General features: G+C 36.5%; 5 protein-coding genes and 1 long non-coding RNA gene across 9 annotated transcripts; 2 read left to right on the forward strand and 4 right to left on the reverse strand.

Annotated features, from left to right (window-relative positions):
- Window positions 1-133: 133 nt before the first annotated feature.
- On the forward strand, window positions 134-4,602 carry LOC141646852 (reactive Intermediate Deaminase A, chloroplastic). Its single transcript, XM_074454824.1, has 6 exons — window positions 134-442; window positions 1,510-1,625; window positions 1,715-1,759; window positions 3,765-3,838; window positions 4,060-4,109; window positions 4,243-4,602. Exons 1-6 carry the CDS (start codon window positions 244-246, stop codon window positions 4,335-4,337), a joined length of 579 nt encoding a protein of 192 aa, XP_074310925.1. The 5' UTR covers window positions 134-243; the 3' UTR covers window positions 4,338-4,602.
- Window positions 4,603-5,055: 453 nt separating this feature from the next.
- On the forward strand, window positions 5,056-9,419 carry LOC141646853 (OVARIAN TUMOR DOMAIN-containing deubiquitinating enzyme 2). The gene is made up of 9 exons (XM_074454825.1): window positions 5,056-5,437; window positions 6,364-6,442; window positions 6,534-6,579; window positions 6,934-7,042; window positions 8,127-8,218; window positions 8,313-8,375; window positions 8,727-8,845; window positions 8,964-9,039; window positions 9,140-9,419. The coding sequence occupies exons 2-9, from the start codon at window positions 6,378-6,380 to the stop codon at window positions 9,194-9,196; spliced, it is 627 nt and encodes a 208-aa protein (XP_074310926.1). The 5' UTR covers window positions 5,056-5,437; window positions 6,364-6,377; the 3' UTR covers window positions 9,197-9,419.
- A 1,551-nt stretch (window positions 9,420-10,970) lies between these two features.
- Window positions 10,971-13,427, reverse strand: LOC141646843 (uncharacterized). Its single transcript, XR_012545637.1, has 2 exons — window positions 13,026-13,427; window positions 10,971-11,362 (listed from the first exon to the last, which is right to left on the reverse strand). It is a non-coding gene; the product is annotated as an uncharacterized LOC141646843 (long non-coding RNA).
- An 819-nt stretch (window positions 13,428-14,246) lies between these two features.
- LOC141646854 (1-acyl-sn-glycerol-3-phosphate acyltransferase-like) lies at window positions 14,247-17,466 on the reverse strand. 4 transcript variants are annotated; one of them, XM_074454826.1, is made up of 6 exons: window positions 17,146-17,466; window positions 16,368-16,667; window positions 15,466-15,615; window positions 14,906-15,004; window positions 14,716-14,808; window positions 14,247-14,584 (listed from the first exon to the last, which is right to left on the reverse strand). In XM_074454826.1, the coding sequence occupies exons 2-6, from the start codon at window positions 16,662-16,664 to the stop codon at window positions 14,345-14,347; spliced, it is 879 nt and encodes a 292-aa protein (XP_074310927.1). In that variant the 5' UTR covers window positions 16,665-16,667; window positions 17,146-17,466; the 3' UTR covers window positions 14,247-14,344. The 4 variants fall into 4 exon arrangements, with proteins under 4 accessions (XP_074310927.1, XP_074310930.1, XP_074310929.1 ...); XM_074454829.1 differs by lacking the exon at window positions 17,146-17,466 and adding an exon at window positions 16,906-17,041; XM_074454828.1 differs by lacking the exon at window positions 17,146-17,466 and adding an exon at window positions 16,769-17,041.
- Window positions 17,467-17,928: 462 nt separating this feature from the next.
- LOC141646844 (uncharacterized) lies at window positions 17,929-23,006 on the reverse strand. Its single transcript, XM_074454816.1, has 5 exons — window positions 22,586-23,006; window positions 20,641-21,325; window positions 20,058-20,301; window positions 18,956-19,018; window positions 17,929-18,508 (listed from the first exon to the last, which is right to left on the reverse strand). Exons 1-5 carry the CDS (start codon window positions 22,926-22,928, stop codon window positions 18,455-18,457), a joined length of 1,389 nt encoding a protein of 462 aa, XP_074310917.1. The 5' UTR covers window positions 22,929-23,006; the 3' UTR covers window positions 17,929-18,454.
- Window positions 23,007-25,577: 2,571 nt separating this feature from the next.
- Window positions 25,578-27,236, reverse strand: LOC141645831 (tropinone reductase homolog At5g06060-like). Its single transcript, XM_074454015.1, has 5 exons — window positions 27,088-27,236; window positions 26,553-26,760; window positions 26,227-26,449; window positions 25,958-26,064; window positions 25,578-25,830 (listed from the first exon to the last, which is right to left on the reverse strand). Exons 1-5 carry the CDS (start codon window positions 27,165-27,167, stop codon window positions 25,645-25,647), a joined length of 804 nt encoding a protein of 267 aa, XP_074310116.1. The 5' UTR covers window positions 27,168-27,236; the 3' UTR covers window positions 25,578-25,644.
- Window positions 27,237-27,430: the final 194 nt, after the last annotated feature.

A 27,430-nucleotide genomic window follows, 5' to 3' on the forward strand; every position in this document is an offset into this window, starting at 1 on the left:
ATCAAATTATATTAACCTGCTCAATTCAAGTCACGGGTCAATCTCGAGTCCATGGTTTGGTATCGGGTCAGGTACGAGTCGAACCCTATTTTGAACCCAACTAAGAAATGAAAATGGGCCTAAATATTTGGGAGAGTCTTAATGATTATGGACTAAACACTAAACAAAATACTCAACAAAGCCACAGTCAAAAAGAGAGAGTGGACTAAAGAGTGAAAACAGCAGCCGCAATAACCCAAAAAAATGGCGTGGATTGCAGCAACTAGTTTCCAATTGCCGGCGATAAACTGCGGCCGCGCAATCGGCGCACAACGCGGCGCACGCGCCACCGTCGCCGCCGGTGTCGGTTGTGTTTCACTCGCCGGTTCATCTATTTGGCGTTCATCTTCTTCCTCACGCGCCAATTTACCCTTCGCTTGCTGCGCTCTTTCTACCGACGCTGGTATTTTCTTCGTTTATTTGAGTAATTTATGTGATTTAGGTTTTTTGTTGGATTGATTGTTTTGAGCTTACTTACACTGTATGTTGATGGAATGATTGACGATTTGAGGTGCTTTGTTTGATTTTAATGGCTGTGCTTGATTTTGCGAATGTTGATGCGAAACTTAAGTAAGTCTTTTGTGAGACGGTCTCATATGCATCGATTTTTGACGGAATGGTCTCATATGCATCGATTTTTGACGGAATGACGGAGATTGTTGGATAGGGAAGTCGGTAGTTATGAAACGAATGGCAATTGTGATAAAAATTATAGGGTTGGAGAATTGTTTGATTCGGTTAGGAATTGTCGAAATGTATGGTCTTGTAGGACTTAGGTTAGGAATTCTCGAAATGTGTGGCCTATAGGACTTAGGTTCGATCTTTGCCTCAACTTAGGCCTTGGTTTAAGCTCACATTCAGTCTAGTTCAGTTCATCTCTCACTATAGCTCAGCTATACTCAACTTGTCTCTATAGTTCCGCTTCATTCAATTTAGTTGAGCTCAACTCTTCAGCTAATTTAGTCATTTCAGCTACTTTGAAGTTTGAGCCCGCCATTTCAGTAAAATGTTCTTAATCATCATAAAAATCCTGTTTAGGTAATATCAACTAAGTTAAGGCAATGGTTGAACTTAACTAGTAGAAGTGTATTGATTAACATATGTGCAAGATTCGTGGTTGTATAAATCTCTTTGACTAGATCTGCTTCTACAACAATAGCTGATAAATTGGTGCTTGAAATCAATTTCATGTATGTATGGTTCTAGTTTGTTGTCCCTATGAGAGTTTTGGTTTTGAAGGATGACATTAGATAGGTTGAAAAGAGTGTCTTTTGCTTGGATGAGAAGCTTGAGTTCGTATAGCATGTATATCTGCTTTTGCAGACTTGCATGTGAGCAAATTATATTAGCTTTTTAGAATATTTCCATTTCCCTGATACTTTGATTTATTCACTGTTCTGACGCATTTGGGGTGTGCGTACTTATTCATGTACACATCATATATGAGCTTAATTATTGCTGCATATATAGGCTTGAAGGAGGTTGTCCAAACAAACAAGGCTCCTGCCGCATTGGGTCCGTATTCTCAGGCTATCAAGGCCAACAATCTACTATTTGTATCGGGTGTTCTGGGTCTTGTGCCAGAGGTAGGTAGTTTCAGAATATTGTTTATTGTTGGAAAATTACTTTCCATCATGATTTTATAACACTCTCATACTGATGTTGCCTAATACAGACTGGCAAATTCGTATCAGAAACTGTGGAGGAGCAAACGGAGCAGGTAAATATGATTTTTCGTTCAACTCTGCCATTTTTCATGTTTCTGGATGTTCTATTTTCCAATCAAACTACTCATTATACTTTTTGATAGTCTGTGCCTTTCATTTCTATTGTTAATTTATTTTCGTTCTGTCACGCAAAATAGGTGAGATGGTCTATTGATTCTGAATGAATGACTTGCCATTTGCTGGATGTTAAAAGTGTAGATTCGTGCCTAGAAGATGACTCTAGTGTAGCCTATCAAAGTTACCTGCAAAGTTTTACGAGTATTTGCAAATTGTGTTGGCTAGTTTATTTTGAACTTAATGACCCTTTGACAGAGAAATGAGATTTTATTTTGGTGTTATAGTGACTAGCATTAGCTGTATATACAACAACATATAATTAATTAACAAAATACTAAGTGGCAAGATCAGCCACTGCCACTCACTCTAACTGGCTAGCTTAACGAACTTGAATCCAAGGCATGACTCACGTGTCCTCCAACCCTTCATGGGGGTTTATAATCCTAAAAGGAATTTTGATGCTTAAAATTTGCAATGTAACTTCTCTGTGGATCCGTTGGCATAAGTCTGAAACTCAGCTATAGTTAAATCTTTTGTATCAACATGCTATGTTTGTAGCTTGTTCTGCATCTTTGATCGATAGATCGACTATCTTCTTCTGTGTCTTGCGCGTTCATGAAGTATTGTTGCTGGATGATCATAGAGCAAGCACACTGTTTCTTGTGACTTGTGAGATAACCTCAAATCATTCGAAGGACTTATCACAATAGCCCCATGTTCACCTTCAGTTGATGATTTAACAACCACATCTTTGCTTCTCGTGTTTCCAAATAAGAGATATCTCACCATATATGTCACAGTCTGCATACATGCCTAGATTGGTGCACATTAACTGTCTAAAAAGCTGAATTGAGTAATTTATGTCAGGTCCCGTAACTGTAATTTTCAACAATGTGCCTATGAACCTTTTGTACTTATCAGCATTCTACAATCTTTCTTATTAGCCTCAAAGGTCTATCATTATCTAAACCTTTTTCTTTCCGTAATTAACAAACATACCTTTTTTCTGATATACAAAAGACCGTCTTCAGACCTGTCGGTATCTGATTGTTTTAAATTCTGCGATGCATGAAGACTGTCTGATGAAATTATGTACTTAGTAGCCTCTTTGTTTGGTTATTGCCTTTCTAGTGTGAGCCAGTGATAAGAGGGTCATTAACAAACTTATGGATGGCAGTGCAAGAATCCTTATATCTTTGTGCAAAGGATTTAAGAAATCAAGGGGTCTATTTTTTGGTAAACCTAGATTTTCTTGGACACTACACCATTGCTGTTTACTTTTCACTGCTCCTCCCTACCTTTTCCCACTGGTGCTGCTCGATGATTTTCTTAGGCACGCAGCTCCTCCTCGACAAGACGACAAGACTTGTTCAGTTTTCCACAAATGCATGTGTTGCCTCCTGCACCAGCCTAGAATTCCTTTGTTGAACAATCACCTAATGAAATACCATTTTAGTGGTAAACACCGCTTCATTTAATTGATATTTTTCGTTTCCAACTAAGGTACAAGACTTAAGGAAAACAATAAGCAGTGCAAAAGTAGGGAGGCTCCATAATAAGTGGGCCGCTTACATATGAGAGAATTTAAAGATATAAAACAGTTAGACCAAAAAAGAAAATTGGAAGATATCAAAGAAAGGGAGGAGTGGCTTACATAGTTCACATCTCTCATTCTCTCCGATGCTTGAACTTTGCTGTCTTTATCTGAAGTTGTTTAGCTCAACTTCTGTGTGGTGACATAACTTAGATAGGATTGGCTGCCTGTGAAACTGTTTAGATAGTATGTTGCCGTGTTTCTCTTTGTTAAAGCTTAACAGCGCATCTGCAGTTTAATGCCAATTGCGCGCATCTATTGAGTTAACCCTTTTTCTTTGCATGATATATGTTGTGTATATTGTTGTCACTGCCGACACTAGCACTGAAATTTTGAACGATTTGCAGGTTATGAAGAATATGGGTGAAATACTAAAAGCTAGTGGGGCAAGCTATTCATCTGTTGTAAAAACCACAATCATGTAAGCACATTTACACCTACATGCATGTTATTAAATTATAGGCCATGACACAGAATCACGACTGAGTGTTCAAGGTTTTGAAGGCTACTGCAGTCGCATTCCAAAGCGGTTTAGGCTGCATTTATAATTATATATTGAAACGGTCGCGATCACGGTCGATCCCGAGATCAAGTCTTTAATCGTGATAGATATATATGATGTTTGCTTTGTATTGATCTTAGGTTGGCAGACTTAAAAGACTTCAAGGCAGTGAATGAAGTATATGCTAAATGTGAGTAAACCATACCCTAATTTTTTTTTTAATCCTACACGTTATCCGTGCTTTACACTATTCAATGCTTAACAGTCATAAAAACCTCTCAGAATGATTTATATTTGTAATATGGACTCATTGTCAATTGTAGATTTCCCGACTGCACCACCTGCTCGATCAACCTACCAAGTCGCAGCGCTGCCTTTGGACGCCAGGGTTGAGATTGAGTGCATCGCTGCTCTGTAGACCTCACTCTCGGTTCATTTACATTTGTTAGAGATGAATAAGGCTGCAGTGCCGAGGGACATGGTTGAACTTCTGACAGCTTTCTCGTTTGATCCATTTTCTTTTAACTTGTTCTTCCTTCTAGACTCTCGTTTCCGTTGATGACTTTGTAAGATAAATCTTCGATGCGAAATGTAAAATTTGAGGAAGTAGAGTTCTGGCTCAATTTTTACTCTTGCCATTTCTATTCCCGATAATTAATAAATTATTGTCAAAGTTATCTGAATTTCATTGTGTTAGGAGTCACTTTGCTTGTAAGTTTGGTATAAATCGATAATAGAATCCTACATTTTGACCCGTGCATCGTTTGGGGATTTCACCTAGCGAACTGTGTACTTTATTTCCGACTTAGGCTTTGTTCTTTTCGCCTTAATTTCAGCTCTCATTCAGTTCAGCTCACTTCAGTCCAGTGTTTAGCTTAGCTTATTTCAGCTCTATTCATCTCAGTAAATTTCAATTCAGTTATGCTTCACTCAACTCTCACTTTAGTTTAACTCAATTCAGTTCAATTCCATTTAAACCCATTTTAATAAGTAAAAAAAAAGATTCAAAAACTAGAATACATGGTAGAATCGATGTACTCGGAAAAAAACTTTAAACGAATATGTCAAGTGATTTTCATCAACTCCTAAACTTAAGAATTATTTATTCTAATTGAAGACTTTTATTCTTAGAGCCAATACTAATTTTGTTCTTCAAGTTAATCTATTTTATTTGTTGTTCACAATAATTTATTGACAAACTCAAAACTACTAATTACCATCACGCAAGCTTTAAAAAACCGTCTCATACTATAAGACTATAATAATGCCATAATAAAAGATGGCATGGAATCCATGATGAACAAGTATATCTTTTTCTTTTCTTTTCTTTTCTTCAAGGCAATTCCACCAACTTTACCATTAATTAACAACAAATCTACAATAATCCCCATCAATTATTTTCATATTCCTCTTTTTTTCAAAATCCCACAAACTTTCTCACCTCTACAAATTCTAACCTTCTCCTCCCATTTTTTTCTGGGTTTTTCCTTCATTCTCTGCAATTTTAGCATTTTTATTGTAAGCACCTTTTTCTTTTTCCATAATGAATTTATATAATAAAATTCTGGGTTTTTTTTTTTTTGCTGCTGAATTGTAGATTCATTGTCTCTTAGCTTGTTGTTCTTGTTTTTAGATTCCAACTTTTTTTTTTTTTTTAATTGTTTGCTAATATAGTTTTCACCTTTTGCCTTTCTAATGATAATAGCTAGTTAAAATCTTACTTGGGTTTTGTTTCGTGCTGTTTCTGATTTTTGCAGATTGAATTGGGATTTTTTTTTCATGCATAATTGATTTTGTTTAGTTGGGATGATTCCTTTCAGTTTGGTTGTACTAGAAATTGTCTTGAATTGGTGGTTGCTACTGTATTTAGCTACTGATTGATGATTTTTTTAAGTCATTGATGACGGGATTCGAAACCCGGTCAATTCAGGGGCGAATTTAGAAATAAAATTTTGAGGTAGCGAATTTTCCTTATATTGTTTTTTACTCAGGTTAAAGTCACATATTTAAGAATTTGCGGTACCCGCAAAAATGGATAATCTTAATCATTTTATGGAAGTTTGGGGGTAGCGAGTGCTACCCTTTGCTACTAGCTAGGTTCCCCCTGCTGGTCATGAGTATCACCCCTCGTGACTTTATGAGCTAAGCTCGCCGACATTTGAAGATTGATTGATGAATTCAGACATTGTTTATCCCATGAGTTGTTAGCTTTAATAGTCAGCTTGAAACTTGCTGTTTGATTTCGCAATTTAATAGGAGATACTAGGATTTAGAAGAATAATCTTTATGCAATTAGTTTCAGTAGTATGCATGTTTGGTGCTGAATTCTTGTTTGCAGCGCGATGTATGATTTGTGGGCTTATTTTTATGATGATTCTGAGTGTATTGGAGTTTCTGTACCTTCTGTATGACATGATGATTTGCTTGTTAATGTCGGATTTTAGGTTGAAAGTTGAATATGGAAGGGATCATTGTGAGACGTGTTATCCCCTCCGATAATAGCTGTCTATTCAATGCTGTTGGGTAAATCTCGAACTATGTATTGTTGAATACTTCTGAGTTCTGATTCGGGGTATTACTTTGTGGTTTAGTCATACTGTTTTTGTTTATGCAGATATGTCATGGATCATGATAAGAAGAAAGCTCCTGAATTACGACAGGTTACTCGTCTTTTTGGTTGCTAGTTGCCAGTTTGTTACATTGAACAAATGTGTCTTGTTATCTGTAGTGTTTGCTTATCGATTTATATAGATAGTGTGTCCAACAAGGGGGAAAGAAGTTCATGGAACTAAAAATAGAAACTTTGCGGAATAATCGCATTAGGTGTCATTAGAACTACTTACTACTGACAGAATCTAAACGGAGAGCATTTCTGATACTGTACATGTTCTAAATGCATGTAAACTTCATATCATTATGGGTTATAAATGTTGGTTCGTGTATATCTTTCATCTGCTGTCTGTATCTTCTATAATGAACAAGATAACCTAATACCGGGTTTCTCTTACTTGAAGGTTATAGCTGCAACGGTGTCTAGTGATCCCGAAAAATATTGTGAAGCTTTTCTTGGAAAACCAAATAAAGAATATTGCTCATGGATTCTTGATTCAGAAAAATGGGGAGGTTTGTGAACTGTTTATCTTGTTGATATGAAGATGTGTATCGTTAATGTGAAAGGACTCTCTAAAATTATGAATTGTTTTAATGGAGATCACTGTTCTTTTCCCGACATTGCTGGTCTGTTTGCCTTAGTTTCAACATGTATGGGCTCATACTCTCATAGAGGTTGCTATATCTCCTGCACTTACCCTTCGATTAGTTCTTCCGTTTGCTGCATAATGTGTATGTCTGTGGCTTACAGCCTTACACAACACGGAGACCACTAAGAAAATGCTTTCTCATCTATATTCCTTTATAAAGAATTAAACGAATGTGTGGTCATACAAAAAAGGATTAATTGACTAGTGACTTGCAAAGGGAGAAAGTAGGAGTTGATTCTATTTAAGATAAGATAAGATAAAATTGAAGAGAAAATCTGTTACAGTGGTTTGGCGATATGAGACGAGGCCAGCTCATAACATAGGTAGGAGGTAGTGAATTGAAAATTGGGGAACAAATACATATCTCTTTCGGTTTTCAAAATCGTTTTAATCTTTTCTCTCGATTTAAATTTTAAGTTTTTATAAAAGAAATCCGGAATTCGATTTTAAAACCTGTAAGTTTACCTTGACTTTGCATTACATTTTCGCTCTCCCTTTTGTTTTTCATTTTCCCTTTTATATTCGCATTTTGAGGTGTGCGTTCACCCGTGGACGGTTCTAAAGGATGATTCATGTCAGCCGACCCCAAATCATTTTGGGATTAAGGCTCTGATGTTGACCCAAGATAATATGGATAAAAGAGTTTGAAAGCGATACGAGCTTTTTGGGTATTCAGGAATCTTTTTTTTTTTTTTTTCTGTTTGGAATGACAAAAACGCAGCTAATTTGGCGAGTCATCTTGCTTTATACCATCACAGAACCAAAAGTGTCGGCTTAATGCATTTTGAGTTGCATAGGCTAATAGGAAGCGTGAATATTTCCCTCTCTATTCCTTACTATGTACAGCCGTAAAATTTTTACTTGCTGCATAGCAGTTGAATGATAGCTTTAGAGGCGCTATTAAGGTGTTCTCAAAGTTGACTGTCGTAGTAAATTTTGATGGACAGGTGCCATCGAACTTTCTATCCTATCAGATTACTATGGTCGGGAAATAGCTGCTTATGACATCCAAACAATCCGGTGTGATTTGTACGGTCAGGTTAGAATATTCCCACGCTTGCTAAAAGATAGTTGACTTTTTCTGCGAAAGCTCAGTCGTCTAACCTGTTACTCTCTAAATGGTTTTAAATTAGGACAAGAACTTCAGTGAAAGGGCTATGCTTATTTATGATGGACTTCACTATGATGCATTGGCTGTAAGTTAAAATCTTCTGATTTCCGTACCTCATCTGGCCGCTTGTGGTCTGAATTTACTACACATTGTCATTTCTAGCATGATACTCCCTCTGTCCCGGTCATTTGTTGTCCTTTTCCATATTGGGGTGTCTCAGTCAATTGTTGTCTTTTCTATTTTAAGAATGAACTTGACGAGCAATTTGAATATTCACATTTAATTTGTTCCACTTGTCATTTAGTAATTGGCCCCTTCCTCTTTCCTTGGTCTTTGTGCCAAAACCAAAGGACAACAATTGACCAGGATGGAGGGAGTACTTCTCTTCTCGTGATGTCTTCAAAAGTTAAATGTGACTCCTTTTTTGTGGTAATAGATGTCTCCGTTTGAGGGTGCTCCAGAAGAATTCGATCAAACAATATTTGCTGTTCGAGGTGACAGAACCATCGGCCCAATTGAAGGTCTTGCTTTAACATTTGCAAAGGAACAGCAAAGGTACTATCTGAAACCCTTGTATAATACTCCCAGTCTTCCTCCATCCCATTTGGACTGATGCTTAAGATTACAAGGAAAGCGACACTCGTTTTCATTTGTTTAACTGATTGCATTTCAGATTACGAAAATTTACAGACACTGCCAACTTCACTTTACGTTGTGGAGTCTGCCAAATCGGTGTCATAGGGCAGAAGGTAGGATCTTGTATTTTGAGTATCAACGTTATTTTTCAGTTATATATTTTTTTTTGTCGATTTTTGACTCGAACACTCTAAATCGGGTTTATCGGAACAGGAAGCAGTGGAGCATGCCCAAACAACTGGCCATGTCAACTTTCAAGAATATAAATGACACTCCCAATAAGCTTGGCTCTTCTGCTGTATTCACTCATACCGTGATACCGAAGAAATACTAAAACTCCATATTTGACATTGAACATCTTCTTTGTTGAATCAACCATTGTATTTTTCGTCTGTGAGGAGCCATCTGCTCCAAATATGTCTGTTGTAAGACTTGTAACCATTTAACCATTGTATTCATGAATTATTCACATGTATTTTATCTTTTCACAAAATTCACCTTTTAGAGTTTCGACAAGTTTACTTTCCTATTTTGGGGTGTTCACCGGTCCAAAACCGGACCGGATAAACCCGCGGGCCAGCTAACCGCCTAACCCAAGACCGGGGACCGGGCCGGACCGGACCGGAACCATTTAGGTCCGGTTTTTACCGGGTGTGGACCGGACCGGTACCACTTTACAAGACAAATTAAGTTATTTTTTTTAATGTGGACCGGACGGGAGGCTGGTCACCATATTTTTTGGGACCTGGAGACCGGGCCGGTATGTATCGGTGTTTGCCGGTCCGGGCCATTTTTTGTTCACCCCTACCGAAGTCACTGAACCAAATAGGCTTACAAAAAATTGATAAAAACCGATAAAAATCTAAGAGAAAATATATTGAAAGATAACTTGCTTCCTTTGCCCTTTCCTTCCATCCAACCCCTCTCTTATGCTATACTCCTCGCAAACACATCCTCAGTGTCGACAGGTCGACTTCAACTCGCAAACACAGGATCAGTGTCGACAGGCCGACATCAATTATGCGAATGATGTGCTTATTTCAAGCGTGACAACAAAAACTTTTTCACTGCTGCCATTATTATACCGGGTTTTTTCTAAATGTATCGTCATACTATACTATATAAAGATGATATATTTCTATTTTAGTAATGAAGGAAGTTAATTAAGCATGTAAAAAAAATACACACCATACACACAACTTATCCTTGTCATCCTGCATTTAATCAACACAGATAGATTCATTGAACTTTCATTTTATCCATTATTTTCAATTTTTCACATTTTTTTTTTCCCAGTTGATCTCCCTTAAGACAGATTATTTTGATCTTTTCTAAAAAGACGGAATTTTGAAGTCATTTTACCGCAAATGTGACCACTTTTGTATAACAAGTTACCATAAGCTGTAAAACTACCTTGACCATTGTGGTTACATTTGAGTATTTGACAATAAAATGGTCACAAAATCCCGTCTTTTTGAAAAGACGAAAATAATCCGTCTGAAACAAGAATTTGTGTATTTGTTTTTGGTACATAAATACTCCTTACAACTTTAGCTCTTTAAATTTGATTCAAACTTCATATAGCAAGGCTTAAAACATAACAAGAATTCCAACTCTATTAGTTATGAAGATCAAAAGCTTACAATATCCTGTCCTCGTCGTGATCCTCCTCCTCCTTCTCTCCTTCAGTAAGTCTTAAACCTTATACGCCATTTCAATTCAAGCTAAAACATGACGATTCATATAAAATTGCAGATTAAGTCCTATACTTTCATTCACCTGTATCAGATACTTCTAACCGACTAACATACAGGCACAACAACGATATGTGAAGAGGATAGGTTCGATCCATGGGCACATTGTTCCAACTTCCCGTCATGTAATGAGGATGAGTGCACTGCCCGCTGTGCGGTTAAGTGGCCGAGGTTGAACAGAGGCTGGTGCGTCGATAAATTAGAAAAGAAAAATGATAAGTGTTGTTGCATGCCTTAGATATATATTCCATTTTTCTTGGGAATTTTTGTGTTCTTGGACAATGTAAAAATATGGAATAATTTCTCATTAATCGGTTTATTGCCTGAAATAATATTTTTGAATTTTACATTCGCATTATGATCATTTCTAGAAAAATTCATGGAGGCGGTACAAAAGAAAATATTATTAGGTGACGCAAATTTACTTTCAGCTAGCACCGGGAAATATACTGACCAGTAATACCAGAATCGTCCAACTTAACATATACTCGGCCCCTGAATTCAGGGGCCTAGTAATAGAGCAAAACACTCTAAATAGACCCAAGAGTCCAAGACGGACTAAGATCATTGCATTTTGCAGCGACAAAGCAAAGGGATTAACATCTCACAATCAATCAAGAATTATTGTACAAGACCGTCTTCCTTAGTCTTCCTTTGTCGTCTTTTCCACGATCTTAGTCCACTGCAACAGACGACATCAATCCTTGTCATCAGATGTCAATGAATGACAAATCCCATCGAAGATCAACATCCTACTAGTGTGGGTATTCTCATATACAGACAGTTTGACGAACTGTAGTAGCAGACTAACAGCATCAAACTGACAGCAAAGACGGGGCAATTGACACAACTATAGTAGCAGACTAACTGCTTCACTGCATCAAACTGACAGCAAAGCTATAATGATATGTATACTATTGCTAATGAAATTAAGGCCAACAAACTAAACAAAATAAAATATGATAGTAGTTGGGTTTGTACCGAAAACCTTTTGGAAGTAAATAGTTGGCCACACCATTGAACCACTGAAAGAAGGCTAGTGTTTTGCTCGACTGTATTAATTTTATCCTTTGTCAATGGAGATTCAATTGAAACCCATGAACCCCCACTAAAACCGCCTCCAGGCGAAACTAGGCTTGGAACATATCTTGCAATTTGAATCCCACCACTAAAATTCAAAAGCGTTGTGTATTGCATAGTTTTCGTACGTGTGTCAACTATTCCCAACATTCTACTTTGCCACTCAAATCCCATGAACTCAACTGGCACTGTCACAAAAAACTTGTCAGTCTTCGTAAACCCGATCATGTCAGAGAACAAGCTTGATCTAAAACCCTTTGGTACACCAATACCCTTTGGTACACCAATAGATTTCACTATTACAGGAGGTTCCAATACGTGCACTAACTTGTCGCCTGTAAACCTGTTATTATAGTTGCACATGCACAAACACCCTCTCATAACTCCTAAGAAATGCGGCTTATCCCAATCGATCTCAACTATATCAAACCTCTCAACCCCTAAATCAAAGCTAACAAGTAAATTACGCGCGTTTTCACTATCAGCAGGCCAATATAATTTTTCATTAACAAGCACTCCTTGTCCAAAAAGATTCAGAGAATCTCGAAAAAAATCAATCTTTCTCCATCTATTTTCCCTCATGGAAAAGATACAAACACTATTTCGACCTTCTTTTGTTAAGCGTCCTTCTCTAAAAATTCCAACATATTTGTAGTCATCAGCAGAGGATACGAATCCAAACCCAGAAGTTACAACAAAGTGAACGGCTTCATTGAAAAGGTTTAAATACCCGTCTGACTCATATTTGTGAAACTTACGAGTAGCCGGGTTCCATAAAATGAAGTATTTACCAGAAACCGGATTTATACAAACCAAACCATTGCAGCACCCTACAAGTTTTAGATTATTTTTCTTGACATCAAAGTCAATGTCTAGTTTGACCAAATTATCTTCAAAATTACCAGAAATTTGATCATCGTCATCATTATAAGAGAAAAGGTAACAATCCCTACCGCTTTTGATAAACAAGGTGTTAACAGGAGCAGAAGGGTGAGAAAAGGGGGACTTTTTAAAGTGGGCATTGGCGAAATTGGAAGACGAAAGAGTAGAATACCATTGTTTTGAGACGGACTTAAATCGAAGAATGGATTTGATGGGCAATCTTGTAAGTATTTCTTCAATTATTAAATCATCAAAGAGGTAGCTTTGTTGTTGCTCAATTTCTTGTTTCGTCTTAGCATTGTTTAAAATCATTATTATTTCATTAAACAAAGCAAATCACTAATCCTGATTGTTAAAGATTAAAGCTTGCAAGCTAGATTTACCTGAGATGATGATGATGATGATTAATGGCTGAGACGATCAATAATTTGTAACAGATGAGTGAGTGAGAGAGTGGGAAAATGAGAGAGAAGTGATGTTGGTATAGAAAGGGTTTTGATGAATAATGATTATTAGGGGCTAGGTTTATTAGTTTAAAACAAAGTCACGTGTTTGACTGACCCGTATCGTTCCAATTTTATCAGATGTCTTCGAAGGGACCGTGTTTTGAGGTCAATGCTAGATAATTGACTTTTCCCACTCAACTAGGGGTGGTCAAACATTTGGAGCGGGCTGATCCAGGGGTGGGGTGGACTTAGCTAGGCGGACCCAGAACCGGCCCGGTGGTAGAGGAAGGGGAGAGTCAACATGGACCGTGTTGAGCCTGGTCGAGGTGGAAACCGGCCCGGGGCAGGTCAAGGCAGGGCGAGTTGGATTTGCTTGACCCGGGCCCGACCGCAGTTGTACAAATCAAACGGATCGGGTAAAAAACAGCCAGAGGGACGGGTTCGGGCAGGCCGGGTTGACCGACATGTTTGACAACCTCTACTCTGAAATCGCGTTAGACATAATTTGGTATTTAATAGGGAGTGTTTTACCACAAATTAAACTAAAGGTAGGTATGCAAAGTGACATAGGTAGTGTTAAACAATTGATTCTGAAAAAAACTAGGTTCTTGTATTCTCGTTGGGTTTGCTGCATTCTAAAGTTTGGTTGGGGTGTTATGTAATAGGAATATTACCTTAAGGTTTTGGTTGAGTTGGTTCATCTATCATGGTATTAGAACCAGTGTGACCGTAGGTCACGGGTTCGAATCCTGGCAACCTCAAAACCCCTCAAAAACTCGAAGTGGAACCCCAGCACACGGTACGGGGGAGCCGGTGCCCAACTAACCACTCTTCAAGCCCAATGGGCCTTTGAGTGAGGGAGCGTAATAGGAATATTTATAATAGTTGGGCCTCAACCATCACCTTAAGGTTTTGGTTGAGATGGTTCATCTATCATTATGTAACGGAGTTAGATATCAGGTGACGCAAGTTCACTTTCAGATGACCAGCAGCTGAACGGCGAAATTAATCTCTTGAACACATACTAGTCGGCCTCTATCTCCGCTGAACCACTCTGGTTTTTTTGTCAAGCTCCTAGATCAAACCCTAGCGTTTGATCCAAGTGACCAAGGGTCGAAAAATAATTTGAAGTCGCAATAATAAGAACAACCCAAATAACCAAATAAATTTATTGAACTGTATCTTGAAGCGTGACACCGATTACACAGAACAGAGTGTTTAATGAAGAGAAAAATTACAATGAGTAACATGAAATGCTACGAAGAAACGGGTTTCTGAGAATCAGGTAGGTTGTTAACAAAGATATCATGAACCATATTAACATACTCATTAATCTTATCTTCAGTCCAATCTTCGGTGTTTATCGGAGGAAGATACCTGACAGTTATATGCACAGGCCGAACTCTTAAGCCACCTTTCCTCCAGGCTTTGTGTGTACCAATTAATACAATTGGGACTAAAGGAAGTCGCGTCTGCAGAGCTAAATGAACGAAACCCTGCACGAAAAAAAAAAAAAAAGTTCCAAGAAAAATCAGAATTTTAATGAATGTAATGACCAGCAGACATCAGCATTGATCTGAACAAGCTCCGATCTTAAATGATAAACGCTCGGAGGGAAATGACTTACCTTCTTAAATGGAAGAAGCCTGCCATTTTTGGATCTTGTACCCTCAGGAAAAATGATTAATGACAGGTTATTCTTGTGAACTGCACGAGACACCTTAAACAGGAAAAAAAGACGGGTCAATGCTGGTATGTGGTTGAAACTTGAAAGATGAGATGAGACTGTCATTTTTATCGAACTTTTGTGTGCATACCTCTTTCATTGATTTAATGGCTGCTTGAGGATTTGAGCGATCAATCCGGGGATGGTTTGCTAGAAAGTAGAGTTGTCCAATTAAAGGGTACCAAACGATCTACAAGAGAAATTCACATAATTCAGGAATGAAACTGCCAAATTCATGCAGAATCTGACCTAAAAATCTTATGCTAGATGAAGTAAATCAACTATTGGCTGCACACTTCTGCCAAACACGGTACAAAAGACCGGTTTTAGTCACGATCCCAAAATTGGTTTTCACAGTCGGGTTATCATAACCTTCGAAACTTACACAGAATAGAAAAATTGCAGTCTCTTAACCTATGTTCACTACCATATATAAACCATCTGGTGAATTCGTCCACTGAATGACGGTATTACAAGACGAAATCAGCTGTCACGGCCTGGTCACAGTAACCTTCAAAGGGCATACCAAGCAAAACAATACTAATTTGATTTAAAAACGCACCTCAGAGTTACAGGAACAATACATGGACTGATAAATAGCATGAAAGCTCATGTAAGTACAAGAAGCACAGGCTTGAACATAAAACTCACTTCTTTCTTTGCAATGGAAACAGTTCCGGTAGGAGTTAACCACATGGTTAGAAACATGTCGATGATTGATGCATGGTTACTGATGTATATAGCCCTCTTCTCAGCATACTCTTTTCCCTCTATTTTTACAGTGTTTCCGAGAATCCACACCTGCAACCAACATTCTGTGAAATTACCAAGACGGGCACAACCAGAACCAGAAGCAACAGTATTACTCCCCCCATTTCAGCTCAGACAAGCTTCGACTCAGTTAAACGTAAGTATTACTCCCCCCATTTCACTCAACAAGGTCCATTATTCACATTCCTATTCACAGACCAAAAAAATCAGAAAAAAAAAGAAGCTAAATGTGCTTATTGACTGAAATAGGCAAAGTATATAACACACATCCAATAAACAGAAGTCCAAGTGAAACAGAAACAAAAACAGGATGTTTATGCAACTAGTTTCCAACTTTCCAATCCAATTGGTGCGCGACAAACAGTCTCTGCCCTAAAAATGTTTCTGATACAAATTTCTGGATTATAAAACACAGAGCAGTGAGAGCACCACATAGTTAGGGCCAGATAACATGACACATTGTATGGAACCGCTCAACTGTTTACATGAGCTACGACAGCATTACCCAATACCTCAAAGGCTCTCACAAATATCGCAGGGTAAGAGGGATCGGATGTATCCAGCCTTATCATACAAGTGTCTACTTAAAATCTCAATACAATCCTATAAAATTCGCGGGGTAAGACTGCGTACAAACCAACATCTCCATACATATGAGAACAGGAGAAACACAACAAAGCAAAGATAATTGCAAAAAGGAAAAACAATGTTAAGACGGATATATATCCGTCTTAAGAGAGATTAATTGAAGAAAAAATAGGGTAAAAGCATTGATGACTTACTACTAATCTTCCAGTGAAATGTCCAAAGTAATTCCCTTGTCTAGCTCTTTCATAAGGCCAAGGTAACAGCAACAACATAATGAATGTCCAAAACAAAGTTGTAACCAAAATTACAACAAAACATGTCAAAATCCTAACCAAATACATTAACAAAGACAACAACCCATCATCATTATCATCATCATTATCTCGATATTCCTCGGCCGCCTTCCTTGGCCTTACCACCTCATCTAATAACCCTGAAGTTACTTCCTCGGAACTCGACCGCGATTTCTCATCCATTTTGCTATTCTCCATTAACTAAATGACAATCAAAACACAAACATTAGGGACATTATACAGTAATGAACAAGAAAACAATGTAAACTAATTAATCCTAACGTACGAAATTAGTACATTACATGAATGTGAACGTAATGAATAGCTGCAAATGTGAGATTTTAGAGAATTATGATTATTGTTATACTTATACAAAGTAGTTGGCAGTTGAATCATAAAAATAAAGCCACTTGTTTTTCATAAGACCGTCTTAACTTACAACAAAGTCGTCTCGTTACACGAAAACGGGACGTAAGATGGTCTTAAACAAGATTTTGTAAAAAGGGATTTTTGATAAATACCCATTAAAGTATTTGATGAGTACTATAATGGGTATGTGACAGAAAACGCAACCTAATTTTGGTGAACTAAAAATACTTTAAATAAACAAAAAGAAACAAGTGATAAAGTGACACTGTGACAAGTCAAATAGACGTGAAACCGTTTATTACGAGAGCACCTGTGACGATGGGATTACTACTGGTTGATGGTTGATATCCCGGTTTACATGAACAGTAAATGATGATTTATTGGGTGAATTTAGTGTGAATTTATTTAGGAATTGTGGAATTTTGAAAAGATGAATAAAATAATCAAATTGGGAAATGACAGGTGTTGAATTGTGAGATTAGGGTAATTATAGAGATTGTTTAAGTTGGGTAGGGATAAAAATCCAGATAATTTGGGGAAGTTGAGGAAATTTGATTGGATTGAGTTGGAAACAAACAAGGAAGACTAGGAAAGTGATGAGGAGATGAATTGTGAGGTTGGTATTTGTTTCATCTAAAATTCTTCATTTTTTGGGGACCTAACATCCAAGACTCTCTTATGTGTGAAAAATATAAAATTTAGGCCTTAAATCTTGTGTAAATACGGTATAATTTAAGTCGTAAATCTTGGATAAAACGGTGTAGAATACAAAATATAATGTTCGTGAAGATGTTCGGATAAAACCCGATAATAGGACTAGTAGTTTTTAAAATTTGGTTCTTAGATTAGTATTCATAATAACTATTCTCTATGTTTCAACGTGGATCTTCCGTTTTATTTTATGTTTCATTACCAGTATCCATAGCTATTAAATTTACCCAAATCAAAAAAAAAAAAAAAAAAATCAAATCCAATTTGACCAAAAAATTTGTTGGACACTTTATTAGATTATTAGCCCAATTCAAAATGAAGCAACCTAACCCACGCGACAAAAATGACCTTATCCAAATTAACCGAATTGACTCAATGAAAATAGCACAAATTCTCATTTGTAACACATACTTGTGAATTTTACAACAGGTTAAAACAATGTCTAGTTCACTTTTCATTACAAGCAAGAATAGTTGAATACATGACAAAAATTTGGATAAACACGGTCCGATTATCTTAATCAAACTCATATGAGCTACCTCATAACCACTTTTAAATCCAAGAAACAACCCAACCCAAAGTGATTCATATACCTGAACTTACTCTAATAGTACCTCATCTGGTTGACGCATTAGCCGTGTCTACCCGTAGAAAAAGACGGCCAAGACAAATCAAACGAGTTCGTCTTTTTTCAGTCGCACATAGACTTCAAGCCCTCAAACGCGGATCAGCTTTACCAACTAAACATGGATTTTATACACAGGTGCAGTAAGGAAAACCAGCCAGTAAGCATATATTGAAATATCAAATATGTAACACTGAGAATTCCTCTGGGATTGTACAAAGACAGAGTACAAGGGGATTGGGATGGATACTTTAGCTTTGCAATCTTCGAGCCAGAAGTCTCATCACTTTTTCTTTGATGCGCGCTTCTTTCGTGACTTTGTGAAACCTCCACTTTCCTGTGAAAGAATGTAAATGATTGACGAACATGATAAATGATACGGAGTACTTTCTTGCTGTTAGATTAACCAAGTTCAAACACTTGAACAAACAGGGTTCTTTTTTATGTGGAAGTAGGCATATTTCGGTTTATATAGCGGTACTTTCACTGTCAAATAAAACACAGGAAGTGTAATTGGATTGCTAATATGCTCGGTTCACTCAGTTATTTGATTGACAAAATTTACATAAATTTAACTTTCCTGGCAATTCCGATAATCCGATTCCTGTAACATGTAGTATTGCATTTCGGCCAAACAAACCTTGCTACATTTGAAATGTAAAGTTATGGGAATTAATTCATCCTAGGCATTGCGAATTCATGGTGAACCAAAGAACCACTGAAATATATGAGCTAAAAATCTAAAGAGCAAAAAAAAATATTACAGAAGTGTAATGCAGTGTACCTTTTTATATTGCCGGTAAGCAAGTTGACCATACAGCTCTTTTCCAGTTTTGGTGACATATACCTAAAAAATTCACACACACTATATTAGGGTTTGATACTCACATAAAGTCATAACTTGTGCAAATTAGGAAATAATACACTGTAGTAATTAGTCTTGTGTAAGATTGTTCTATGCATACATCGTAGTTACTATACTATCATTAAATGGTTTAGAGCCGTTGTACTGACAAAGCACAAGGCGAAGGCACATACGTCTTTTGGACGCGCGCCCTATTTTTGATGACAAATTTGTATTTTACAAATTACATTTTTGGGCAACAATACCCTTTTTAGGATTTTGAAGTTAGCTAACAATCTAACATGCAAAAGAGTAAAAGTTAGGAATAATGGGGAGAAGAAATGGCATAATTAAAGATCTAGAAGGAAAAGATATGGAAAGTGTGTACTAGTGAGCCTTGTCTAAAGACGCACTAAAATGCACCAAGGCATTTCGGCTAGTGCCTCATCCAAGGCGCGCCTTAGGCACACTCGAGTTGCAATTTTTTAAACTAAGTGTTGTACGCATACAACGGTCTTATATGAGTTTTTGCCGTACAAGCATTATATCCCAAAACTATAGGCAACATGCAATTCAAGGCTCATTGTATAAAGAAAATAAATATTGTTCTGGTAAACTAAAAATCCATCTGGTACTTCCATTTGAGATTTGGAATTTTGCCTTTTATCCGAGAAATTTAGGAAAGATATCACTTTTAACTTCATAATATGGCTTATCATTCATAATTTCAAGAAACCATGCAGAAAAAATTAATAAGCAAATGAAAAAAAATCATTAGCACAACAGGGATAGACTTTGCAGTTTTGCAGATACTTCTTAAGCAAAACTGACATGCTTTTTCCAAATGTATTACAGAATATATATATCTCACTTCCCAAGTTCAAGTTTTTATGGATTGAGTAGCTATACTTTGTCTTAATGCAGATACTTTCAATCAGCACAATATGCAGGATCAACTCAATAAATAAGATAAAGTCATGAGAATGCCACATAATTGACAAAGGGCTTTTTAAAATAAGCCTAATTGTTCTTTTGTTCTCACCTTCTTTCCATTATCTCCTGTGATCCATTTACCAGGACATTGTCCATCAGCTCGAACTCTTCTCCTGCCAGCATCTTTGGGTGTGCTAGACGCGTGCTTTGGATCGATCCAACTCCCTTCCGCATGTGAGCCTTCTTCTGTGTGAGCTTTCTTATTTTTCTTTGTAGCTCTTTTGGAGGTCTTCCCTGTGTTGGAATTTCCGCCAGCTCTCTGATTAACATTATCCTCGTTACCAAACTGACTCCTGGATCAAAAGCAAGAAACCATCAATGGCTATCTTCCAAATTTTTAAATATTCGGAGATATTGATATGATGAAATATAATGGAATAAACTCATAAAGCAAAATGATTCGTTAAACTTTCGAAGCTTTTTGCATTGCAAAGTCAGTAGTGTCAATGCATTTTACAACACAATTTCCATCACACGTCATTGTAAAACAGTATGTGTGTTTTTAGGAAGGGGTTGGGTTGATAAAAGCCAACCCCTCTTATCCCGCCATTTGCAGGCCCCTTGAAGCCCTGAAGACATTAACAGACAGTTGGGTTTACCTAAAATAAAAATGGTAATTAGCAGAAAAGTACCTGTAATCAATAGATAACCCATTGTAACCCAATGGACAAAAGTTAGGTAGCCGATTGCGCACTAGTCTTTGGATCCTATTATCATTATGGGAAAAGTAACGGTGACATGGAAAACCATCTGTTTCTTTAGTTTCTGTTTCCATGAATTCCCTGGCATTGTTCATGCCTGATGTCATTCCACTTGAACCAAATTCATGAGAGCCTGAAACTGCCTTGTTTTGCTTTCCTCCATTACAATATTCTTCCAAGAGTTCATCAAAGACAGGTGTAGGCACCGAAACATTATTGTCAACACGGAAATCTTTCCAGAGGTCCTGCTTTTGTGAGGTTGAAGCTGGTCGGTCTGTTCTTTCAGGACATGAAATCTTACCAGATCCATGTTTCAATTCTTTTTGCGTAATAGTCTTCGAAAATTCAACTCCACTAGCATTTCCTTTGACAACCGGGCCCTCAGATGGGTCATCGAAATCGGAATCGGAATCAAGAAGCTGGAACCTTCTCAGGGGGCTTGAACGGAAGTCTGAAATCACCGACTTTCCCTTGTTTGATGCTACACTTGTAGGAGGAGGGCAGCTTTTATTATTTTGTATTGTGCTTGCCTGTGGTCTAATCAAGACTCCACTTCCAGATAAAGGAAGTTTTGAGCTGCTACACCAATTTTGATGTTGGGATACCGAAAAAGGATCTGCACTGAAAGCGCATTAGACAGGCAGAGAGCCACAGACACATCAATATTCAATACGGAGTACAATGTAAATGAAAGGTAAATTGGTTATAAATTTGAGTCACCAAATTATAACTGAAATGCAAAATCACGTGCTTCTAGGAAAATAAGCCTATAGCTCACTACAGCATGAAATATTTTACGATGACTTTTATGTAATGTTACATTGTTACCTTACGTTCTAGACGGTAGCCCAGCAGTGACTACAGTATCCCAATTATCTCGCTCGCTAAAGGTAAAAGTTTGTCAACAACACTTACTGTAAACTTCATCTTTACACATGTTGCTCAAGAACTGGAAATATGACCATTAACGATAACTGGAAATACAATATCCCGGGTACCTCGTTTCCTATAGGTATATCCCATCTTTACCCTCCATTTCCTTTCTTTTTTCCTTCTCCCTTTCCCTTCACTAATGCTGATAGGCCCGACTCACGCTAACTTTTGTCTACAAAGATAAACCTAAGCTCTTTGAGCAAAATTACGACACCGTATCAATTAAACCATCAGTCCAAACAGCATCAGAATGCTGCACCACATGTCCACAATACAGCTGATTCCCCGTACATAATGTGTGTGACCCAATAAGCCCACTTAAAACTACCAGACACGTAAATCATTTAATCATAATCATCAAATCAACGGCCTTTTCCATATTTCCAATGGAGCCAAAGACTCATTACTCTTTGGTTATGGATTATAATGGAATAAATCAAAATGGCTCACTAAAGTGGCCGCGCTTCTTTGTTTTGTGAAGTGGCGGTCCTTCTATGCAGTTCTCGACGCAATTTTTATCTTGGGTCATTCGGAAACAGCCTCTTTGTGTTGCTAACACAAGGTAAGGCTACGTACATCCGACTCCCCTTACCTCGCAAATTGCGGGAGCCATTGAGGCGCTAGGGTAATGTTATTGTTGCATCAAATCAACGGCCTCTAGCAAGACATATCAACTACATAGATCCAAACTAGGTATAACTCACATATCAATAATTCCAGCAATCCGCTCAACAAAAAGATCGCTACTTTTGAACAAATGTCATACAACAATTGATCCAAAATGCACCACAATCTGCTACAATCATCAAACAATAACATCAACAATTCCAAATCATAATCATAAACATAAACACCCAACACAATCACATATAAATCAAAACATAATAACTCAATTAACAAAACTTCTACAAAATTCAATCAATTACAAAACCCTAACCCTAACCTTTCCGAACAATTTCTTCTTCCGAAAAATCCTCAATATCGTCTTCAACAAAATTAGGGGTTTTCACCACCGGAGAAACCTGAACCGGAGTGGAAATGCGGGGTCCACCACGTCGGAGGCGACGGAGGCGAGACGGCGGCGGGTCGTCAACCGAGTCAGGGTCCGAGTCAGGAACCCAGAAATTTGAATCGTCGTTGCAATTAGGGTTTGAAGATTGGGGTTTATTTTGATTGTTAGAAGGTTGGAAATCAAATTCGATACCTAAGGAGAATGAAGGTGGCTCAATAATGTCGTCGATGCCTAAGGAGAATGAAGGTGGCTCAATAATGTCTGGCTCCGCCATTGATGAAGAAGAAGAAGAAGGGGGAGAAGTGAGGTGTGTGAACGAGGTGTTTTTGTAAGTTGTGGGAAATGTTTGTGATTTTTCATTTTTTGCGCCAATTTTTTGATTTTATGAAATCTTAATTTTTTTTATTTTTTTTTGACGGAAATCTCATTTTTTGTTTTGCCTATTGTCTTAAGATAAAACGGGTATATTAAAATTCGGTTAGATCTTTAAGAAATATTAACATTAAAACGGGTTAAATATTATTTCACATATGACGAATATGTTGTTTTTCCTTATGCATCTGTTTTTGTCTTATAATAACTAGTCTTAAACCCGTGCAAATTGCACGGGTGTAGTTTCAAATTTTGTTATCATAAAATATTGTTAAGATAATGGGTTATATTTTGAAAAAAGTCATATTAAGGTTTTTGTTTTGAATGTCAAATTTATATGTAATTTACACTCAATAAATGCGAAACAACTAAAGATAAATAAAATAAATATAATAGAACAGTATTACAATGTACAATCATAAATAGAAGATATAATAACATCTCAAAATAATCTCTATATAGACAATATTATTTGTTTATCAGAATCATCGATATCTTTTGTAACACACATTCCTATTTAAAACAAACATAACCGTGTTAATCATAAAACGGATCAAGTATCATACATAAGATAAGAAACAGAGTGCAATAAAATTGGTAAAAAGTTTGTCCCATCTATGTAGATGGGGTATTATTTGACGTGCTTTATTAATAAAACGGAAATATCTGTCTTAAAGAAGACATGGACCTATCAAAGGATGACCGACCCGAAAAACCAACTGAAACTCGCCCAAAAATAAGCCGATCTTCGCAACCCATACCGTAGACGCCCCGAACGATAATAACCCGCCTATTTAGAGTCAATACTCGTCAAACCCGTGACCCGAAAACAGGTAAATTTATTAAAATTTTATATATAATGCAAATAAAACTAAAATAAAATGAAAAAAATAAGTTTTAACTTTTGAATAAAATATGCTTATACTTTATGACTTTTTTCAAAATATAAACCATTATCTTAACAATTAAAGAAAATAGGCATTTTTAAACAGTCGTCATTTAGACCCGTTTTGACCCGAGACCCGACCTAAAATCCTTGTAAACCCGTATTTTATTAACCGGAAATAGAAACGGCCCATATATTACCCGAACTCGTAACTCATCCGTCCGACTCGTTTGACAGGTTTAACTGTCTGAAGACCTATTGAGTAAGTAATATCTGAAAAATTCAACAATACGAAATTACTAATCATCGGTGAACGGGTCGAAATTATTTTGAAGAAGTCTCATGTCCATGAACATTGCAATTAACGACCCATAAATAACACCTAAACAAATCCATCATAGTCGTCATATAAATTCATTGCAACATTCTCATTCCCACTCAAAAACCCTAACTCAACACTCTATCTATCATTCTTACTGTCTTACCTCTTGCTTTTCACCCACAAAAAAAAAAAAAAAAGATTTTATCAACAAATATGTAGTACAGCTTGTTCTTTTGAATCCAACAACAAACATTCTAATTCTCTTGGTGCTTTTAATGTCTAGTATTTTCGGCTTTGCTCTTTAACACTAATCTTCTCATAAGGTTTTTTCCCCATATTTTATTATTATTCATTATTTTGAATAATTTGAATTAATTTGTTGCCTTTTTTTCGATTGCAATTTTTTATACATTTTTCTTTGGTTAAATTTGTTCTTTTTGAACAATTTTAACACTCGTTTCAAGTTATTATGGGCTTTATCTCAATCACTATTTATGTAAATGTTTACTCAATTTTTAATATAATCTAATCCGTGAATATATTTTTATTAATGTATTTGATTTATTATTAGATCCGTGATTTTTTTTCAAGGAAACACCTTCATATTTAGTTTTATCCTTTCGTAAATCAATTTTCACTTTTTTTTTTTTAGTTTACGCCAATTTTCTCTGTTTTATTCGATATATTAAAATGAGTTGTAACAAATGTTAAATTTTCAATTCATTACTTTTATCAGATTTCTTCACTTACAATTAATCTAACCTTATTATTGTTCGTTGCATGAATATACTTAGTACAATGGATCCATCTATAATTCAATATATAGAATTTTATGCTTGTGGTATTGGTTAATGGGAAAGAAATTTGTTAAATAATGATGTAAAATTAATAATTGACCTATTTAATGTGCCAAGCAGAAATATCATCATCTATTTTAAATAAATCGTTCTAGTGAACGTGGGTTGGCTACTGAGAAAATATTCTTTTTCTTTTTTTTAAAAAAAAATTGGCTTTCAACCACAGGCTGACACATCAGCTCTGTGGTTGTTCTTTTAATAAATAGGATACTACGGAGTATTACGTTAAAAGCCCGTAAATCTCCATATATACATAAAGGTCGTCCTCTTCAATTGATCTAAATGCTCATAGAGTCATCTTATAAGTACATAAACTAATGAAAGGGCGGTACAAAACTTAGTATCATCAAATTACACCGTATCATGTTCTACTTATACAGTATTAAATAACCCCTTGCACATATTTGATCGTATATTAATAATATTATTACAACTTTACGTTACAAGTACATGAATACATGATAAACAAATATATATATATAATATGGGATATAATTTATTGTCAAAATGGGTGTCCCAAATTATTACCCAACAAAATACTAAATAAAATTATTTAATGTGGAAAGAAGCCATTAATAGAGAAGCCTCCGTCAACAAATATAGTTTGTCCCGTGACATAAGAAGCTGCGGGCAAACAAAGAAATGCAACCACCGATGATATTTCATTTGCTTCACCACCTCGCCCTAAGGGTACCCTTGCCTTCAAATCTTTTAACATTCCATTTTCGTCATCAAACAACTGCCATTTCGTAAATTCAAACAAATAACGTCAGTGACGAAGCTAAGAAAGTCTAGCAGAGGTGCTTGCAAAAACAATAATAGTCGCATAATAAGAGAGAAATATTAAAGGTATAATAGCACATTACATATTTGGTAGGAGCAGTTTTGATGGCTCCAGGAGCAATTGCATTAACTCGAATATTGTCCTTTGCCCATTCGCATGCCAAACTCTTAGTTAATTGGTTTAATGCGCCTGCATATCGATTAGTAAAGGCCAAAAACAACTTTAGAAAATAATTCGACTATATACTTTTATTAAAACACTAAATAATTCAATAAAGTAACATACCTCTTATGAAAATTAAAATCTTCGATGAGTTAAACAAATACGGAGTACTAATAAACGGAGTTATACCTTTAGCAGGTCCATAAACAGATCCAATCGCACAAGCAAATTGACCAGCAATAGAAGAAATGAATATTATGGTGGCTGTTTTTGAGGCCTTGAGAAGTGGATATGAGAGTTGTGATAGATGGTACGGAGACTCAAAGTTATTCCTCATTACATGAGAAAAATGTTCTTCTGTACAAGTTGCAGTTGGTTGTCCACCAGATACACCACCACCGGCGTTATTCACCTGAATTGAACATCAAATATATAATCACGATAACAAACGTCCATTGGATTCATTAAAAATGAAAATATGCCATAATTCAAATTCAAAGGGGTAATAGTCTTACAAGAATGTTCAATTTTCCATCGAAAACAGAGGTGACTTCCTCTATCAACTTTTCTCTTTGAGGCCTCGACGAAACATCACATACTGAGCCAGTTATTGACATTCCTCTAGACTTCCAATCACTTAAGCAAGTTTGGAGATCAGTTTCATTCCGAGCACATGTATGCACCCTTGCTCCTAACCCTACTAGCTCCTCTACTATAGCGCGCCTGCCAATATATCAATCGGAACATATTTAAGGAACTCTCAAAGTTTGCCCGAGCTTTTTACAAGAATTATAAACATTTGCGCCGAATTCATGATAAAGAGGGTACTACTACAAGTTGTATGTAGTTTTTTCAAATGACTTGTAATGAGTATAAGTCACGATAACAAAAGATCACATGTAAAATTATGTACGAATATGCATACAAAACCAAGAAAGAACAAGAAGTATAAGGTAAATTTGTTTTTGTTCACTTGACCTCAAAAAAGAAAAGTAAATGACTGAAATGAAAAAGTATAATTAAAATATCGAGTAGAAAATGGAGTAATACCCGATGCCTTTGGTACCGCCGGTAACAAGAGCTGTGCAACCCTCTAGTGACCAACGTTGGTTGCTACCTATAGCTGCCATCTTTCAATTTTCAAGTGCTAGTTTAATTTTACTAAGTTAGTCTTTGTTTGATTATGTTTATCGACTTGAATGAAGTTGTGAGTTTTGATTTGTGAATGTTATTTAGTACTTACTATTTATAGGAGATTACTAGGAGAGAGCTAAACTTCTATTTATGGTAGGTGTTAATCCTTGACCTTTTTAATTCTTGTGTATAAAGGAGTACTCCTTTAGCACGGGTCTTTTAGTGTAGAGACGTCAAAGACGATTGGATTGTAAGTTTG

This window comes from Silene latifolia, chromosome 3 (genome assembly GCF_048544455.1).
Source record: "Silene latifolia isolate original U9 population chromosome 3, ASM4854445v1, whole genome shotgun sequence".
NCBI classification, from domain to species: domain Eukaryota; kingdom Viridiplantae; phylum Streptophyta; class Magnoliopsida; order Caryophyllales; family Caryophyllaceae; genus Silene; species Silene latifolia.

Excerpts from the sequence above, each read along its gene's own strand:
- LOC141646853 (XM_074454825.1), top strand. The coding sequence starts at position 6,378 with ATGGAAGGGATCATTGTGAGACGTGTTATCCCCTCCGATAATAGCTGT. Across the intron at positions 6,580-6,933 it reads AAGCTCCTGAATTACGACAG|GTTATAGCTGCAACGGTGTC; the intron begins GTTACTCGTCTT and ends TCTTACTTGAAG. Across the intron at positions 9,040-9,139 it reads TCGGTGTCATAGGGCAGAAG|GAAGCAGTGGAGCATGCCCA; the intron begins GTAGGATCTTGT and ends TTATCGGAACAG.
- LOC141645831 (XM_074454015.1), bottom strand. The coding sequence starts at position 27,167 with ATGGCAGCTATAGGTAGCAACCAACGTTGGTCACTAGAGGGTTGCACA. Across the intron at positions 26,450-26,552 it reads ATGGAAAATTGAACATTCTT|GTGAATAACGCCGGTGGTGG; the intron begins GTAAGACTATTA and ends TGTTCAATTCAG. Across the intron at positions 25,831-25,957 it reads AAACTGCTCCTACCAAATAT|TTGTTTGATGACGAAAATGG; the intron begins GTAATGTGCTAT and ends ACGAAATGGCAG.
- LOC141646854 (XM_074454826.1), bottom strand. The coding sequence starts at position 16,664 with ATGGAGAATAGCAAAATGGATGAGAAATCGCGGTCGAGTTCCGAGGAA. Across the intron at positions 15,005-15,465 it reads TTTCCATTGCAAAGAAAGAA|ATCGTTTGGTACCCTTTAAT; the intron begins GTGAGTTTTATG and ends TTTCTCTTGTAG. Across the intron at positions 14,585-14,715 it reads GGCTTCTTCCATTTAAGAAG|GGTTTCGTTCATTTAGCTCT; the intron begins GTAAGTCATTTC and ends TTTTTCGTGCAG.
- LOC141646852 (XM_074454824.1), top strand. The coding sequence starts at position 244 with ATGGCGTGGATTGCAGCAACTAGTTTCCAATTGCCGGCGATAAACTGC. Across the intron at positions 1,626-1,714 it reads TTCTGGGTCTTGTGCCAGAG|ACTGGCAAATTCGTATCAGA; the intron begins GTAGGTAGTTTC and ends TGCCTAATACAG. Across the intron at positions 1,760-3,764 it reads TGGAGGAGCAAACGGAGCAG|GTTATGAAGAATATGGGTGA; the intron begins GTAAATATGATT and ends AACGATTTGCAG.
- LOC141646844 (XM_074454816.1), bottom strand. The coding sequence starts at position 22,928 with ATGGCGGAGCCAGACATTATTGAGCCACCTTCATTCTCCTTAGGCATC. Across the intron at positions 21,326-22,585 it reads AGAAGAAATTGTTCGGAAAG|ATCCTTTTTCGGTATCCCAA; the intron begins GTTAGGGTTAGG and ends CTTTCAGTGCAG. Across the intron at positions 18,509-18,955 it reads CTTACCGGCAATATAAAAAG|GAAAGTGGAGGTTTCACAAA; the intron begins GTACACTGCATT and ends ATTCTTTCACAG.